The following is a 14,710-nucleotide window of genomic DNA, read 5'->3' as shown; positions in this document are numbered from 1 at the left end:
TGACACTCACATCCCTTAAATGAGTAAAAAAGATTAATTGCAGTTTACACTGCTTATCTGTTTGTGCAGATGGAATTTGCTCACCGTACATGATGGCAAGTACAATTTGATTACATTATTACAGTAACAAGAATGTTCCTCTGTCCAGTGAGAGTCACCCTGCTTGTTTTCAGCTCCACTGCTACCTGCAACTTTCTTCAAAGTCAGTACAAATTGTAACCCTACACCACTCTGAGGGGATTAGATCAGCTTTAAGCACATGTCATTGAACTTCTGTGCTACCAGGGACTTCAGCTATATGGAGAGACTGGAAAGGCTGGAGTTGTTCTACTTGGAACAGAGAAGGTAAGAGGGAAATTTAACAGAGGCGGTCAAACTTTTGATGAGGAAGAACATGCTTCGCTAGGTGGAGTGGCGATTTAGGAGAATTGGCAAAAGGAGCAGACAGCAGCTGAGGGATTGATGGTTTCTTGCTCCATGTATTATGTTGCTCTGGAACACACTGCCAGGAAGGGCAGTGGAGGTAGAATCAAATTGTAACATTCTGCTCTGTCGAAAGAGGGGCATGCAGGTAAATGGATAACCTTTGCAAAGAAGCAGTGCAGACCTAATGGGCCACATTATGTAAAGTTAAAGTTTATTTATTAGTCACAAGTAAGGCTTACATTAACATTGCAATTAAGTTACTGTGAAATTCCCCTAGTCACCACCCTCTGGCACCAGTTTGGTCAATTCAACTAACCAGCGTGTCTTTCAGACTGGGTGGAAACCAGAGCACCCGGAGGAAACCCACGCAGACACAGGGAGAACATGCAAACTCACCATGGTCAATCAACCTAACCCGCACATTCTTCATGGAACATGACCATCAGTAACCTCCTGTGCAACCTCCACACAGACAGTGACCCGAGCCAGGAATCGAATACAGGTCCCTGGCCTTGTGAGGCAGCAGGGCTAACCTCTGTGCCCCTGTCATTCTCAGATTCCCTGAGCTGCTTTTTGCTCCTGCTTGCTCTCACATTCACAGTACAACTATATAGAACCTTGGTTAGGCCGCATTTGGAGTATTGCATGCAGTTCTGGTCACCAGAAGGACAGGGACGCTTTGGAGAGAGTGCAAAGAATGTTCACCAGGATGTTGCCTGGTCTTGAGGGTTTTGGCTATGAGGAGCAGTTGAGTAAACTAGGATTGTTTTCACTGGAAAGACGGAGACTGAGGGGAGACCTGACAGAAATCTACAAAATTATGAGAAGCATAGACAGGGTGGATAGTCAGAGGCTTTTTCCCAAGGTGGACGTGTCAATTATAAAGGGGCACAGGTTCAAGGTGAAGGGGGAAAGTTAAGGGAGATGTACGAGGGAAGTCTTTCACACAGAGAGTGGTGGGTGCCAGGAACGTGTTGCCAGAGGAGTTAGTGGACGCAGGGACGTTAGAAACAATTAAGAGACATTTGGATGGGTACATGAATAGGGCGGAAATAGAGGGATATGGACTGAGTAAGGGCAGAATTTTTTTTTAGTTTAGTTAGGGCATCATGATCGGCACAGACTTGGTGGGCTGAAGGGCCTGTTCTTGTGCTGTATTTTTCTTTGTGCTTTATCCAGTGCACCTGAACAAGGTCTGGTGAGTGACCACAAATGAATTGGAGCACTTAATGTGCAAAAACTGACAACTTTTCATCTTAACGTTAATGTATGTGGCAAAAGGTTATCACATTGTAGTCAAGGTGGGCAACTGACTGTTTTAAACCTGGTCATGTTAAGCAGTAGAAGCTGTATTCTGTGGGCATAGAGAGTTTGAATGGAAATTCCATTAGATGCATCAGACCAAATATTAGTAACCAGCAAAAGAGGTCTGAATTTTGAATTTCCTCCGGGATTTTCTGTACTGTTGCTGTAACCTTGTACTGGGATTGTCCCAAGCCTGGATCAAATCCAAGGTGGAGCAGGAAAACCTCCCAGCTGATGGCAACCTCTCTCTCCTCTAACCGCCCATTCCAGACACTTTGTAACTTAGCAGTTGCTTACCTTGCTTCTGTTGTTTTCTTCTCACAGGTATGAAGCTTCACCGAGCACAAGGGGCACCCCTGGATATTGTGGGTCTTAAACAGAAAAAGGTAAGTGCTACAATCAGGCGGATGGAAGTGAGCGGCGATACAATGCACATTCCCATTAGAATCAAAGTATCATTCCCCATCGCACCCACTACCCCACCCCCCCGCAACCGCGTGCCCCCCCACCCCCCAAGCCCTGCGTCATTCAGCAACCCAAGCTTCTTTTTTAATCTTTATTCTTTCTTGGGATGTAGGCGTCTCTGGCAGGGCCGATACAATGGTTAGCACTGCTGCCTCACAGCGCCAGCGATCGATTCCTGGATTGGGTCACTGCCTGTGTGGGGTCTACACGTTCTCCCTGTATCTGCGTGGATTTCCTCCGTTTGCTCCAGTTTCCTCCCACAGGCCGAAAGATGTGCTGGTTAGGTGCATTGGCCGTGCCAAATTCTCCCTCGGTCATAGAGTCATAGAGGTTTACAGCATGGAAACAGACCCTTTGGCCCAATTTGTCCATGTCGCCGGTTTTCTTTTTACTTCTAAGCTTGTCCCAACATTGCCCACATTTGGCCCATATCCCTCTATACCCATGTTACCCATGTAACTGTCTAAAAGACAAAATTGTACCCGCCTCTATTACTACCTCTGGCAGCTCATTCCAGACACATAATGACTAGTCTTTCTTTCGGTAAATGTGTTGATTAGTGTTCTGCAGAAAATGATATTGAGCTGTAAGCCCTTTGACACCCCCCCTGCAAGTGTCCTCAGATACAAGGACAGCATTTTTAAGAGCTGTCTTTTGCTTCAGTTTAGTTGACCAGGTAAAGATATTGATGGTGTCCCATCACTGATTGGAAAACTGAATTCTTTTATATACATTCATGGAACATGGCTGTCCAGCATTTACTGCCCATCCCTCCTAAACTGGAGGGCAGTTTAGAGTCAACCACATTGTTGTGACCCTGGAGTCACATGTAGGCCAGACCAGGTAAGGACAGCAGATTTCCTTCCCTAAAGACATTAATGAACCAGATGGCTTTTTCCGACAATCAACAATGGTTTCACGGTCATCAGTAGATTCTTAATTCCAGATTTTTTTTATTGAATTCAAATTCTACCACCTGCCATGGTGGGATTTGAACCTGGGTCCCTAGAACATTAGCTGACTTTCTGGATTAAATGTCTAGTGATAATACCACTAGGCTATCGCCTCTGTGTTGCGGACTGGAAGGTCCTGGCACAGTAGCTGATTCTTTGGTGCGTTGGCGATTTGGCTGAAGGCTTCACCAGTCAATGTGGGTGCCTTCACTGCATCCCTGCATCTAATTGTTGGAAGCGGTGTTGTAGATTTTACTTTCGTTATCCAGTGTGTTAGACCCTTTGTGATGACAATGATGAATGGGGTCTCCCGTTCTGCCAGGGAGGGGTGCCCAATCTCAGAAATACCTTAGGAGATTGTAGGACCATTTTAAGAATCATATTAAGTTTTCAACTTGTTCTTCCGTGGGATGTGCAAGGCCCATCATCATCATCATCGATTGCCCATCCTTGGTTGCCCTTGAGAAGGTGGACTATCCTCTTGAACCACTGCGAGCCACGTGATAAAGTTTTTTCCAAAATACTATTTAGGGAGTTCAAGAGTTAAAGGGCATTTAAGCCACCAAGACCATGGCAAATGCACTTCAGGAGAGGGGGAGTGGGGAGGGTACGAGATTTTGTAAGAGCAACGTTAATCCCTCCATTGAAAATGTGACTCAAGGTTGAGATGTTGCCTCTTAAGCTATGAGAAATACTGTCTGAGCAAAACCAAGCGACAGTTACCAAGCTGATCAGCACCTCTCAGACAGAACTGGTATACTGCTGCAATTTCGGAGCTATAACTCTGCTGCTCACCCCAGTTCCATGAATGACATAGGCTCAGTGGGCCAAATAGCCTCTTTCTGTGCTAGGATAACTCAAATATCTGTCTAACCTTTGTGTTTTCAGGAGAAAGGCTTTCCAGAAGATGAAGGTCCAGGCAGCTTTGACACAAAGAAATTACCCGGTAAACACTTCAAAGTGACTACAAGTACATCTGCTAGTTGAGATCAGGGTAGGGGGTGGGGGGTCAGAGTGTGGAAGGGTGCTGGGGGGGAAGGTGGGGGCGGGGTGGTTAAGGCTGAGGTACCAAGTAAGTACTTTGCATCTGTCTTTGCAGAAACAGAGGCTGTTGTTGTCTTTATGATAAAGGAGTGGCTGGAGAAATTGGATAGGGTAAAAATGGAGACTGGCACTCCTCAATACAGAAAAGCTACCTGGTCCGGATGGAATACATTCCAGGGAATAGAGGGTGGGAAAGGCAAAGGCTCCGGCCTCTTCTGATCTTCCAATCCTCTGCAGATACTGGGGTGGTGCCAGAGGACTGGGGGAATCACAACAAAAAGAGAATTGATATAAACCAGAGGATTAAAGGCCAAATTGCTGAATGTTAGGTGGTGGGAAAAAATTAATAATCAAAAATCAGTTGTAACATGGAACAACAGGGGCAACAGGCTGGCACAGTGGCTAGCACTGCAGTGGTTAACAATGTCAGAGATCCGAGTTTGATTCCTGGCTTGGGTCTGTGCAGAGTTTGCACATTCTCCCCATGTCTGTGTGGGTTTCCTCCGGGTGCTCCAGTTTCTTACCGCAGTTTGAAAGATGTGCTGGTTAGGCACAATGGCCATGCTAAATTCTCCCTCAGTGTACCCGAACAGGCGCTGGAGTGTGGTGATTAGGGGATTTTCACAGTAACTTCATTGCAGTGTCAATGTAAACCTTATTTGTGACATTAATAAATAAAAATTTTAAGGACAGTGGCTGGAATTCTCTGACCTTGCTCGTGGCTGGGATTCTCGAGTCCTGCTGCAGTGAACAGAGATTTGGCTGAGCTCCAAATTATCCATTCTCGCTGGCAGTGATAGTGGGGCGTATGAGATCGGAGAATTCTGGCCAGTCTGATAAGTAGCAGATGCATGTCTGCTGAAAGTTAACACAGAGATGGATGGAGTGATTTATTTTGGAAAATACAATTAGGAATTCAGAAGAAGAATGGTAAGAATTTGGAACTCACTCTCTCTGGGAATTGTTAAAGTAAATGATAGACACATTTAAGGGGGGGACTATATAAACTTCTGAAGAAGAAATGGAGAGTTACTATTACAGATTTAGATGAAGGGACAGACTAGAGGAGATTCTAATTGAGTATAAATATTGACATTGACTGATCGGGCGAACAGCCTGACAGTCAATACGGAATAGTTAAAGGCAAATCATGTACGACAAACTGACTGTTCAAGGACAGCGCAGTGGTGGCACATTGGTTAGCACTGAGGCCTCACAGCACCAGGAACTGAGTTCAATTCCAGCCTCGGGTTAGTGTCTGTGTGAAGTCTGCACATTCTCCCTGTGTCTGAGTGGATTTCCTCCGGGTGCTCCAGTTTCCTTCCACAGTCCAAAGACGTGTGGGTTAGGTTGATTAGCCACAATAAATTGCCCCTTAGTGTCCCATGATGTGTAGGTTAGGGAGATTAGCAGGGTAACACTTGGGATTATGGGGAACAGTTCTCAGTGGGATTGCCCCTTAACGTCAGGGGATTATGTGGGGCTACAAAGATGGGGCCTGGGCGGGACTGTTGTTGGTGCAGATTTGATGAGCCAAATGGCCTCCTTCTGCACTGTAGGGATTCTATGAATTGAGTTGGCTTTGGGAGGCTCCACAAATTCTGTTTGTCTACTTAGGTACCCACGCACTAGAAGGTAGGTTTTAAATACTTCCTAAGACAGCAAAGAAAATTACAGCATAGGAACAGGCCCTTTGGCCCTCCAGACCTGTGACAAATCAGGGAATATTTTAATAAACTGATTAGTGTATCCTAAACAAACTATTAAATGGTTCAGTATAGATTTTTGAATGTCATTTTCAGTGATTTGGAGTCCATTTACTCCCAGCCTGAACACTGAACACTGCCAAGTTTAGTTTCCAACTGTGATGAAATGGTATTAGGGTTGTCACTCTTCAATATATCGAGTAATGACCTTTATCGGAAATAAGAAAGAAACAGTTACATTCTGTGATGCTGCCTGATTGTGCTGGCTCGTGGGGAAGTTTTACATTTGTGATTATGTCAGTGAATTTTTAGCAACAACCTGAAGGTTAACTTCAACAATTGCTGCAATTCTGAGGGTGTTTTGTCCACTGTACTCTGACTCTGTTCAAAGCATAAACGGTTGAGAGTTTGGTGACCAAATCACCAAAAACCTGCCCTGATCCCTCCATGCTGAAGCTATAGTTAAGAAAGCCCACCAAAACCTCTACTTTTTCAGGGGGCTAAGGAAATTTGGCATGCCAGCTATGAATCTCACCAATTTTTACAGATGCACCATAGAAAGCATCCTTTCCGAATGTGTGACAGCTTGGTATGGCACTTGCTCTACCCAAGATAGTAAAAAAACTACGAAGTGTTGCTACATAGCCCTGTCCATCACGCAAACCAGCCCCCCATCCACTGATTCCACCCACACTTCCCAACTTGGAGTCCTTGTGCATCAGTCGCTGAAAGTAAGCACAAAGCTATAGCAGGCAGTAAAGAAGGCAAATGGTTTGTTTGCCTTCATAGCGAGAATACTTGAGTTTAGGGATAGGGATGTTTTGCTGCAATTGTATAGGATATTAGTGAGGCCACAACTGGTGTATTGTGTGCAGTTTTGGTGTACTTATCTGAGGAAGGATGTCCTTGCTATAGAGGGAGTACAGTGAAGATTTACCTGGCTCATTCCTGGGATGGCAGGTCTGTCATGTGAGGAGAAACTTTGTCAGTTAGGATTCTATTCACTGGAGTTCAGAAGACTGAGAGGGGATCTCATAGAAACTTATAAAATTCTAACAGAGTTAGACAGGGTAGATTCAGAAAGAATGTTCCCAATGGTGGCGGAATCCAGAACTAGGCATCATAGTTTGAGGATAAGGAGTAAACCTTTTAGAACTGAGGTGAGGAGAAATTTCTTCACCTAGACAGTGGCGAATGTGTGGAATTCACCACCACAGAAAGTAGTTGAGGCCAAAATGTCTGATTTTAAGAGGAAATTAGATATAGCTCTTGGGGTTAAAAGGATCAAAGGATATGGGGGGAAGGGGGATCAGGATATTGATTTTGATGATCAGCCATGATCAAAATGAATGGCGGAGCAGGCTTGAAGGGCCGAATGGCCTACTCCTGCTTCTAGTTTCTATGTTTTCCTGGAGATTATAGAGTTGGGTGGAACATGCATGAAACTAGCATTGATGAAGCACAAACGATTCTGGAGGACCATAAATGTTGAGGAAATTGAAAACTTAATTTCAGTAATTGGGAAAACAAAAGAAACTGTGAAGAAGACCAATAATTATATACAAGATACAGTTCTGTATTCCCTGGTTTTATTGGGCTGGATTCTCTGACCTTGCCCGCAGCTGGGATTCTCCAGTCTCGCTGCAGTGAATGGAGGTTTGGCTGAGCGCCTAAATTCTCCATTCTCGCTGGCAGGGTGAGAATTCTGGCCATCATGTGTCTGGAAAAAAAACAAGCATTCCACATTTTACTGATTCTCAATCTACTGGAGTAAGTAAAAGAAAAGCCTCCAACCTACTCTTCTGTGTTATTCAGGAGGGGCGTTTGCTTACCCACTGGAGCTTATTTCTGGGAGCGACAGACCTCGTCCGACAGAAGGAGCAACGTACGTCAATATCCCAGTGAGCCCGGCATCGAAGAAACAGCTCCATTATATGGAACTCGAACTCCAGGAGCCCAGCCCCGCCATTCGAGGTAAACTAGCATGACATTACTGCACCTCAATTCTATGCTTTAGTCTTCCTTCTTCACACCTCTCTGTTAGGGAGCTGAGTGTTCCTACTTATATTTAACTCCACATAGGGACATAACTGCCAAGCTCCAGTATGCTGTAACTGGGAGGATACTCCAAATGTGCGCTGAGGAATCCTCTAATCTGCCAACCATTTTGCCATATATGTTGCCAATAGTAGATAGTTGAATGGGCACTTATCATTTTAAGTTTATAAACTATGATACCATATACAGGTAAGGTTGGCCTGGGAAGTTCAAACTTCAGATGGTTCTGACTGTCTTATCAGAATGGTTACCAAAAAAAGAGTTAGAACTCAAACCACTTCTAACTGCCGGGTACTATGGTGGCACAATGGTTAACACCAGTGCCAGGGATCCAGATTCGATTCCCAGCTTGGGTCACTGTCTATACGGGGTCTGCATGTTCTCCCCGTATCTGCGTGGGTTTCCTCTGGGTGCTTCGGTTTCCTCCCACAATCCGAAGGACATGCTGGCTAGGTGCATTGGGCGTGCTACATTCTCCTTCAGTGCACCCAAACAGCCGCCGAGGAATCAAGCGAACTGGCCCACTCTCAACCAGCCCAATACTGCACAACAAGAGAGAAGAGAATCTCAGGGATGGAAAAATAGAAATCACTAGCAGAATAATACTTTGTCCATTGCAAGCAATAATCACTCAAACTATCATGTGGGAGATCTGCTGGCATTTCTCCAAAAAACAGATGGGTTTAGTCCATTGATTGAGTCCAAAGATGTGCTGGTGAGATGCACTGGCCATGCTAAATTTTCCCTCAGTGCATCTGAACAGGTGCCGGAGTGTGGTGACTAGAGGATTTTCACAGTAACTTCACTGCAGTGTTAATGTAAGCCTATTTGTGACAATAAATAATTTTCAACTTTACTTTAAAATTGGTGTGGAGTGGCACAGTGGTTAGCAGTGCAGCCTCACAGCACCAGGGACCCGGATTCGATTCCTGGCTTGGGTGATTGTCTGTGTGGAGTTTGCACGTTCTCCCCATGTCTGCATGGGATTCCTCCAGGTGCTCCAGTGTCCTCACACAGCCCAAAGATGTGCTGGTCATGCAAATTGGCCGTGGTAAATGCAAAGGTTTGTGGAGAAAGGGTGAAGGGGAGAATCTGGCTGGGATGCTCTTTTGGAGAGTCGATGTAGACTCGATGAGCCAAATAGCCGCCTTCTGCACTTTAGGGGTCATTGATTCGGGGAGGCCATGTGATGTTTAATGGTTGGGGTTTGAAAAATTTGACTTTGTTTAGCTGGTGATCACACTTGTTTGTCTCCTGCAGGAGCGAGCTCTTCCAAGTATGCACAGATCGACATCACGGCCACAGAAACTGCTCATAAGGTGGGGACTCAGCACGCCCAACACCGGGAGGAGCGGTTACAGGAGCTGGAACAAAAGAGGAAAGGGCCAGCGCCGCAGTGATCAGCCAGGCTGTGGGCCTCCACAGAGAATTTTATCTTTTCTTTCATTCAGGACTGGAGCGCATTGACAGGCAGAGTCTGGGTGCCTTGGAAGACCGGTGATGGAACTTCTAATGTTGACATTGAACTGTGGCTCTGACGCTCCAGGACGCTCTTTTTGACAGTGAGCAGGCCCGAAGAGTTGATCAGACTTGAGTATTTTCTGCAACGTATTGACGGCAAGGATTATGTTTTCGACCACTCTCCTGGGTTAGATTCTGTTTTTCTCTTTGCCTTCACTCTCTTGAATGTGTTGGACTCCTTGCTTAGGGTACAGGACCATGGGTGCGGGCCGCTCTTTGGTACCTTACCTGTTCTTGAAAAGTGGGCCTCAGCACTGAGAATCAGCAAGCTGTTGGTCCGCAAAAAGTGGGTGGCCTCACAGCTGATCCTGATCCCCTTCTTCCTCTTGCCTTTCAGTGGGCAGCTGGATCACAATCAGGAGTTGATTTTCCGCTTCCATCACCCACCCCATTTTGGAAGTATGGAGGCCGATTTATAGTGCCCCTTCCTGTCCTGCCGGCTAACTCAACACAGATAGGAGGCGGGGTGGGGGGGGGGGGGTGGGGGGTGGGATCGAACCAGGCAACGTCATGGACTGTGTGGTTTCAATTGCTCATGAGGTAAACCCCTCGCTAATTGGAGGGGAAGAAAAGGAACCACAATTTGTTTTTTTGTCTTTTTAATTAAGAGCTGTCAGGCCTCAGTAATGCCAAAGCTATAATTAGCAATGGAATTGTTTAAAGATGAGCACGCACTCTTCCTTTTGGAAGTCCAAGTTAAAACTTAGTCCACTGGAATGTGACTCGAGTCAGTGTCTGCCTAATCCCTCACCCTTTCTAAGTCTGGATGGGCAATGCTGGTATGTGGTTAGAGTCTCGAGTGCATACTGGTTCTGTGCCTCTTGTATCTTTTTGGTGTACTACTTTTGGGTCTGGCTGCGAGAGGCAGGTGTTGGGAGAGGTGGGGGTGTTATATTCTACACTTCAGCAACTTTGCCCACACAGCCTTGAGGAAGGAGATTGGCGTCCCCTTAACAAACCCTCAACAGAAATGCCTGCGCCAAATCTCGATCAAGCTAAGGCGTGCAGTGGTTGCCGGAGGAGAAAATGCTGGAAAATCACAGCAGGTCTGGCAGCATCTGTAAGGAGAGAAAAGAGCCGACGTTTTGAATCCAGATGACCCTCTGTCAAAGCTAAAAGGCATAGAAAGTGGGAGATATTTATACTGCAGGGTGAGGGAATGAAAGGTGAGTCATTGCCACAGAAACAAGGGAAAAGGCTGCTAATGGCAGCCCATAGAGAGAATAAAGGCTGTGAATGGCCAAATAGCAGAGAAGCTGAAATCAGAGTGCAAGCTGTGACAGATTCCAGCATCCACAGTAATTTGCTTTTATCCAGTATGCAATGGTTGATTTATATTTAACTCTGCAGTGCACATTGCCCAGAATTATTGGTATGATAAGTTTTCAATTGATTGGCCCAGGTAAAATATATATTCATACAATACATATATATATTTTTAATTCTGTTTATGGTGTAACGTGACCACAATAGTCACATCTGTGGTGATGCAGATGCCACTGTATTGTTTGGGAGTCTTTGGGTCTGTGGTCAGTTAGCTTAACCACTTGAAACTTTGAGGGCACAGTTCCAAAATCTTGAAGTAACTGTTGGTGATGTCAGTGGATGGGAAATGAATGAGTTTGCTTGGCATTTCTCTGCCTGCTGGAAACAACCCCTTTATTTGAGTACAAGATGACAGAGCAAATATTGGGTAGATCAAAGTCATTGGGAGGGAGTTTTCCCGACCCGCCCGCCATGAAAATCGTAGCTGGAGGGCGTGAGGTGGGGGCAGAACATGCAAAGGTTTGTGGATCTCAGGTGGGATTTTCCGGTTTTTGGGGTGAGTGCAGTTGGAAAATCCCGTCCGTTGTCTTCAGTTTCCACAAGCTCCTTACCCTACTAACCAATTCCACCCTTATCCCAGGCCACTGCCTCAGTCTGAATCAGACACTTTGCAACCCTGGTGTTCCTATTGGATCCTGAGTGGTGTGCCGGTCTCCATATCTTTCTCACCCAGCAAGCTACCCGATCTTTGTTTCTACCTCAGCTTATCTGCTGTCGGAAACCACAACCATGGTTTGTTATCTCCAGACTCGACTATTCCTGTGGGGACCCGGCCTCTACCCTCTCAAAGCTTCAGCTCAGTCAAAACTCTGCTGCTTGTACCTGAACCCTCACCAATTCATCGTCCGTCACTCCTGGCCCGCCAAGATCTCAAATTTAACATATGGTGCCATTTTCAAATTTGTCCATTGCCTAACCCATCCCTGTCCTGGTTACATCCTTCAGCCTTCCGATCCACCAAGAACTCTGAACTGCTCTAGTTCTAGCCATTTTAAAAAGTTATTTGTGGGACACAGGTGCTGCTGGCTGGCCAGCATTTGTTGCCCATTCCTAGTTGCCCTTGAGAAAGTGGTAGTGAACTGCCTTCTTGAATCGCTGCAGTCCATGTTGACCCACAATGCCGTTAGGGAGGGAATTTCAGAATTTTGACCCGGTGACTGCAAAGGAACGGCGATATATTTCCAAGTCAGGATGGCGAGTAGCTTGGAGGGGATCTTGCAGGTGGTGGTGTTTCCATGTATCTGCTGCCGCTGTCCTTCTAGATGGAAGTGGTCGTGGATTTGGAAGGCGCTGTCTAAGGATCTTAGATGAATTGCTGCAGTGCATCCCCCATTTCCTTCACCATTGATGGCTGTGCCTTGAGCAGCCTAGGCCTTGTGCTCTGGAAATCCTTCTCTCAACCTCTCAAATTTCTCTCCTCCTTCAGGATGCTGGTTATTACCTTTATCTTTGACCAAGGCTTTCTATACCCATTCTAACATCTCATGTGTCTCCTTAGATTGCTGCTGTGAAGCATTTTGGGATGATTTTTCTACATTAGGGGAGCTATGTATATGTTAATTGTCATTGTGAGATCACAAAGTAATTGAGAATAAGAAAGGCCATTTATGCTGATCTATCCAGAGAGGAATTTATAATTAATCTATTTGCAGAACCTAACTGGCTCTTTGTTATTGCCAGTTGTGGCTAAGAAGATAGCATGCTTGCCTCTTAAGTTCCAGGTCCTGGGTTCAAGTCCCACTCCAGACCCTGAATGCAATAAACAAGGCTGACACTCCAGTGCAGTACTGAGGGAGTTCTGTACTGCTGGAGGTGCCATTCTTGTTAATACTTATTGTTCAACCAATCTCAGTAACATCATTTTAAAGTTTATTTATTTGCGCCATAAGTAGGCTTACGTTAACAATGCAATGAAGCTACTATGAAAATCCCCAAGTCGCCACACTCTGGCACCTGTTTGGGTACACAGAGGAAGAATTTAGCACGGCCAGTGCATCTCACTGGCACATCTTTCAGACTGTGGGAGGAAACCCTGAGCACCTGGAGGAAACCCACACAGACACGGGGAGAAGGTGCAGACTCCGCACAGACAGTGACCCAAGCCAGGAACTGAACGCGGGTCCCTGGCTCTGTGAGGGAGCAGTGCTAACCACTGTGACACCCAATGACATTTTTGGTCATTGGCGTTTGTGGGAGTTTGCTGTGCACTAATTGGCCACCACATTTTCTACATCAGAAGAGGCTGTAAAGCACTCGTGTAGGTTTGATGTTCATGAAGTATTTTATGTAAATGCTAGTCTTTCCCTTAAATCTGTCCCAAAGGAGTTCATCCTCTCATTCAGCTATCTGGTAGTCTGTTCGAGTTATGAAAGGCTTCTAATATTATTCCTAAATTTCCCCTGGTTATACTCTCCAAATATAACGCATTTATCATTTCCTTACTGTTGATTCTCTTATAAAGCTCTATAATATCACCCATCGGACATCTCCATTCAAGATGGTGAAGTCCTGAGTTCCTCCAATCGTTGCTTGTCTCTCCAATCTTCTACCAAGCGGAACTCTTTTTCTCTGATGCTTCCATGCTGAATGGAACCACACACACAATGCTCAAGGTTGTGACCTGACCAGAATGCTGTGCAGTTTGTTGAAGACTTTCTCTGACTTGTGTTCCAATATTTTTGCTGCGTGGTTCAGCATTTCATTGAACTTGTTGATTGCTGCATTACATTGGACTCAAGTCCTTGGATCTCTTTAAAATTCATCTTGAACTTCTTCAACTTCATTCTTGGCTCATAAAACGTCAAGAAATAGGACCAGAAGTACACTATTTAGCCCCTTGAGCCAGCTCTGCTATGTAATATCTTGAGTGGTCCGTAGAATGCCTACAGTGCAGAAGGAGGCCATTCGACCCATTGGCTCTGTACTGACTCTCTAATAGAGCATCTTACCCAGGTCCTATCCCAGAAAACACCACATATTCACCCCACTAACCTGCTAACCTACACATCTTGGGACACCCAAAAGGCAATTTAGTGTGGCCAATCCACCTAACCTGAACACCTTTGGACATTAAGGGACAATTTAGCATGGCCAATCCATCTAACTAACACAAGTTTTGACACTATGGATCAATTTAGCATGCCAATCCACCTAACCAGCACATCTTTGGACTGTGGGAGGAAACTGGAGCACCCAGAAGAAGCCCATGTGGAGAATGTGCAAACTCCTCACAGTCACACGAGGCTGGAATTGAACTGGGTCTCTAGTGCTGTGAAGCAACAGTGCTAACCACTGGCCTACCATGCCAATCCTCAACTTCAACTGCACTTCCCACCATATCCTTCATTGTTTTCCACCTTTCCTCTCCTCCTACAATGCTTTTATTTCTCTGAATGAAATATCATCTGCTGTTCTTCTGGACCATCTTACTTATCATGTCTGACTCATTCCGGAAATCCCTGCATTACCTCAATAACTGGCTCCAAGTTCAATGATGCATTCTCGCCTCCCTCAGGAAGGTGGTGGTTAGCTTGGCACCTGCTCACTACTAATTGGACAACTGCAAATTGGGCAACCTCGCGGTGAAATACAGCCTTGCTAAATTCTCCCTCAGTGTACCCGAACAGGTGCTGGAGTATGGCGACTCAGGGATTTTCACAGTAACTTCTAGAACTCGAGGGCACAGCCTCAGAGTGAAGGACGCTCCTTTCAAGCTGAGATGAGGAGGAATATCTTCAGCCAGAGGGTGGTGAATCTGTGGAACTCATTGCTATAAAGGGCTGTGGAGGCCAGGTGATTGAGTGTCTTTAAGACAGAGATAGATTCTTGATCAATAAGGGGGTCAAGGGTTGCAGGGAGAAGGCAGGAGAATGGGGTCGAGAATCGTATCAGCCATGATTGAATAGC

At 45.6% G+C, this 14,710-nt stretch overlaps 1 protein-coding gene across 2 annotated transcripts in view; it reads left to right on the top strand.

Moving 5' to 3' along the window:
- Positions 1-9,922, top strand: part of dok7b (docking protein 7b) — a 73,710-nt gene extending 63,788 nt beyond the window's left edge. For both annotated transcript variants that reach the window (XM_080189761.1, XM_080189760.1), the window contains 4 exons: positions 2,056-2,117; positions 4,038-4,095; positions 7,715-7,873; positions 9,218-9,922. In XM_080189761.1, coding sequence (XP_080045887.1) covers positions 2,056-2,117; positions 4,038-4,095; positions 7,715-7,873; positions 9,218-9,357 — 419 coding nt within the window. In that variant the 3' untranslated portion in view covers positions 9,358-9,922. The remainder of the gene's footprint in view (positions 1-2,055; positions 2,118-4,037; positions 4,096-7,714; positions 7,874-9,217) is intronic.
- The last annotated feature ends 4,788 nt before the right edge of the window (positions 9,923-14,710 follow it).

This window comes from Carcharhinus amblyrhynchos, chromosome 5 (assembly GCF_965287045.1).
Source record: "Carcharhinus amblyrhynchos chromosome 5, sCarAmb.v2.hapA, whole genome shotgun sequence".
NCBI lineage: Eukaryota > Metazoa > Chordata > Chondrichthyes > Carcharhiniformes > Carcharhinidae > Carcharhinus > Carcharhinus amblyrhynchos.
This window is presented reverse-complemented; position numbering and strand designations above follow the sequence as displayed.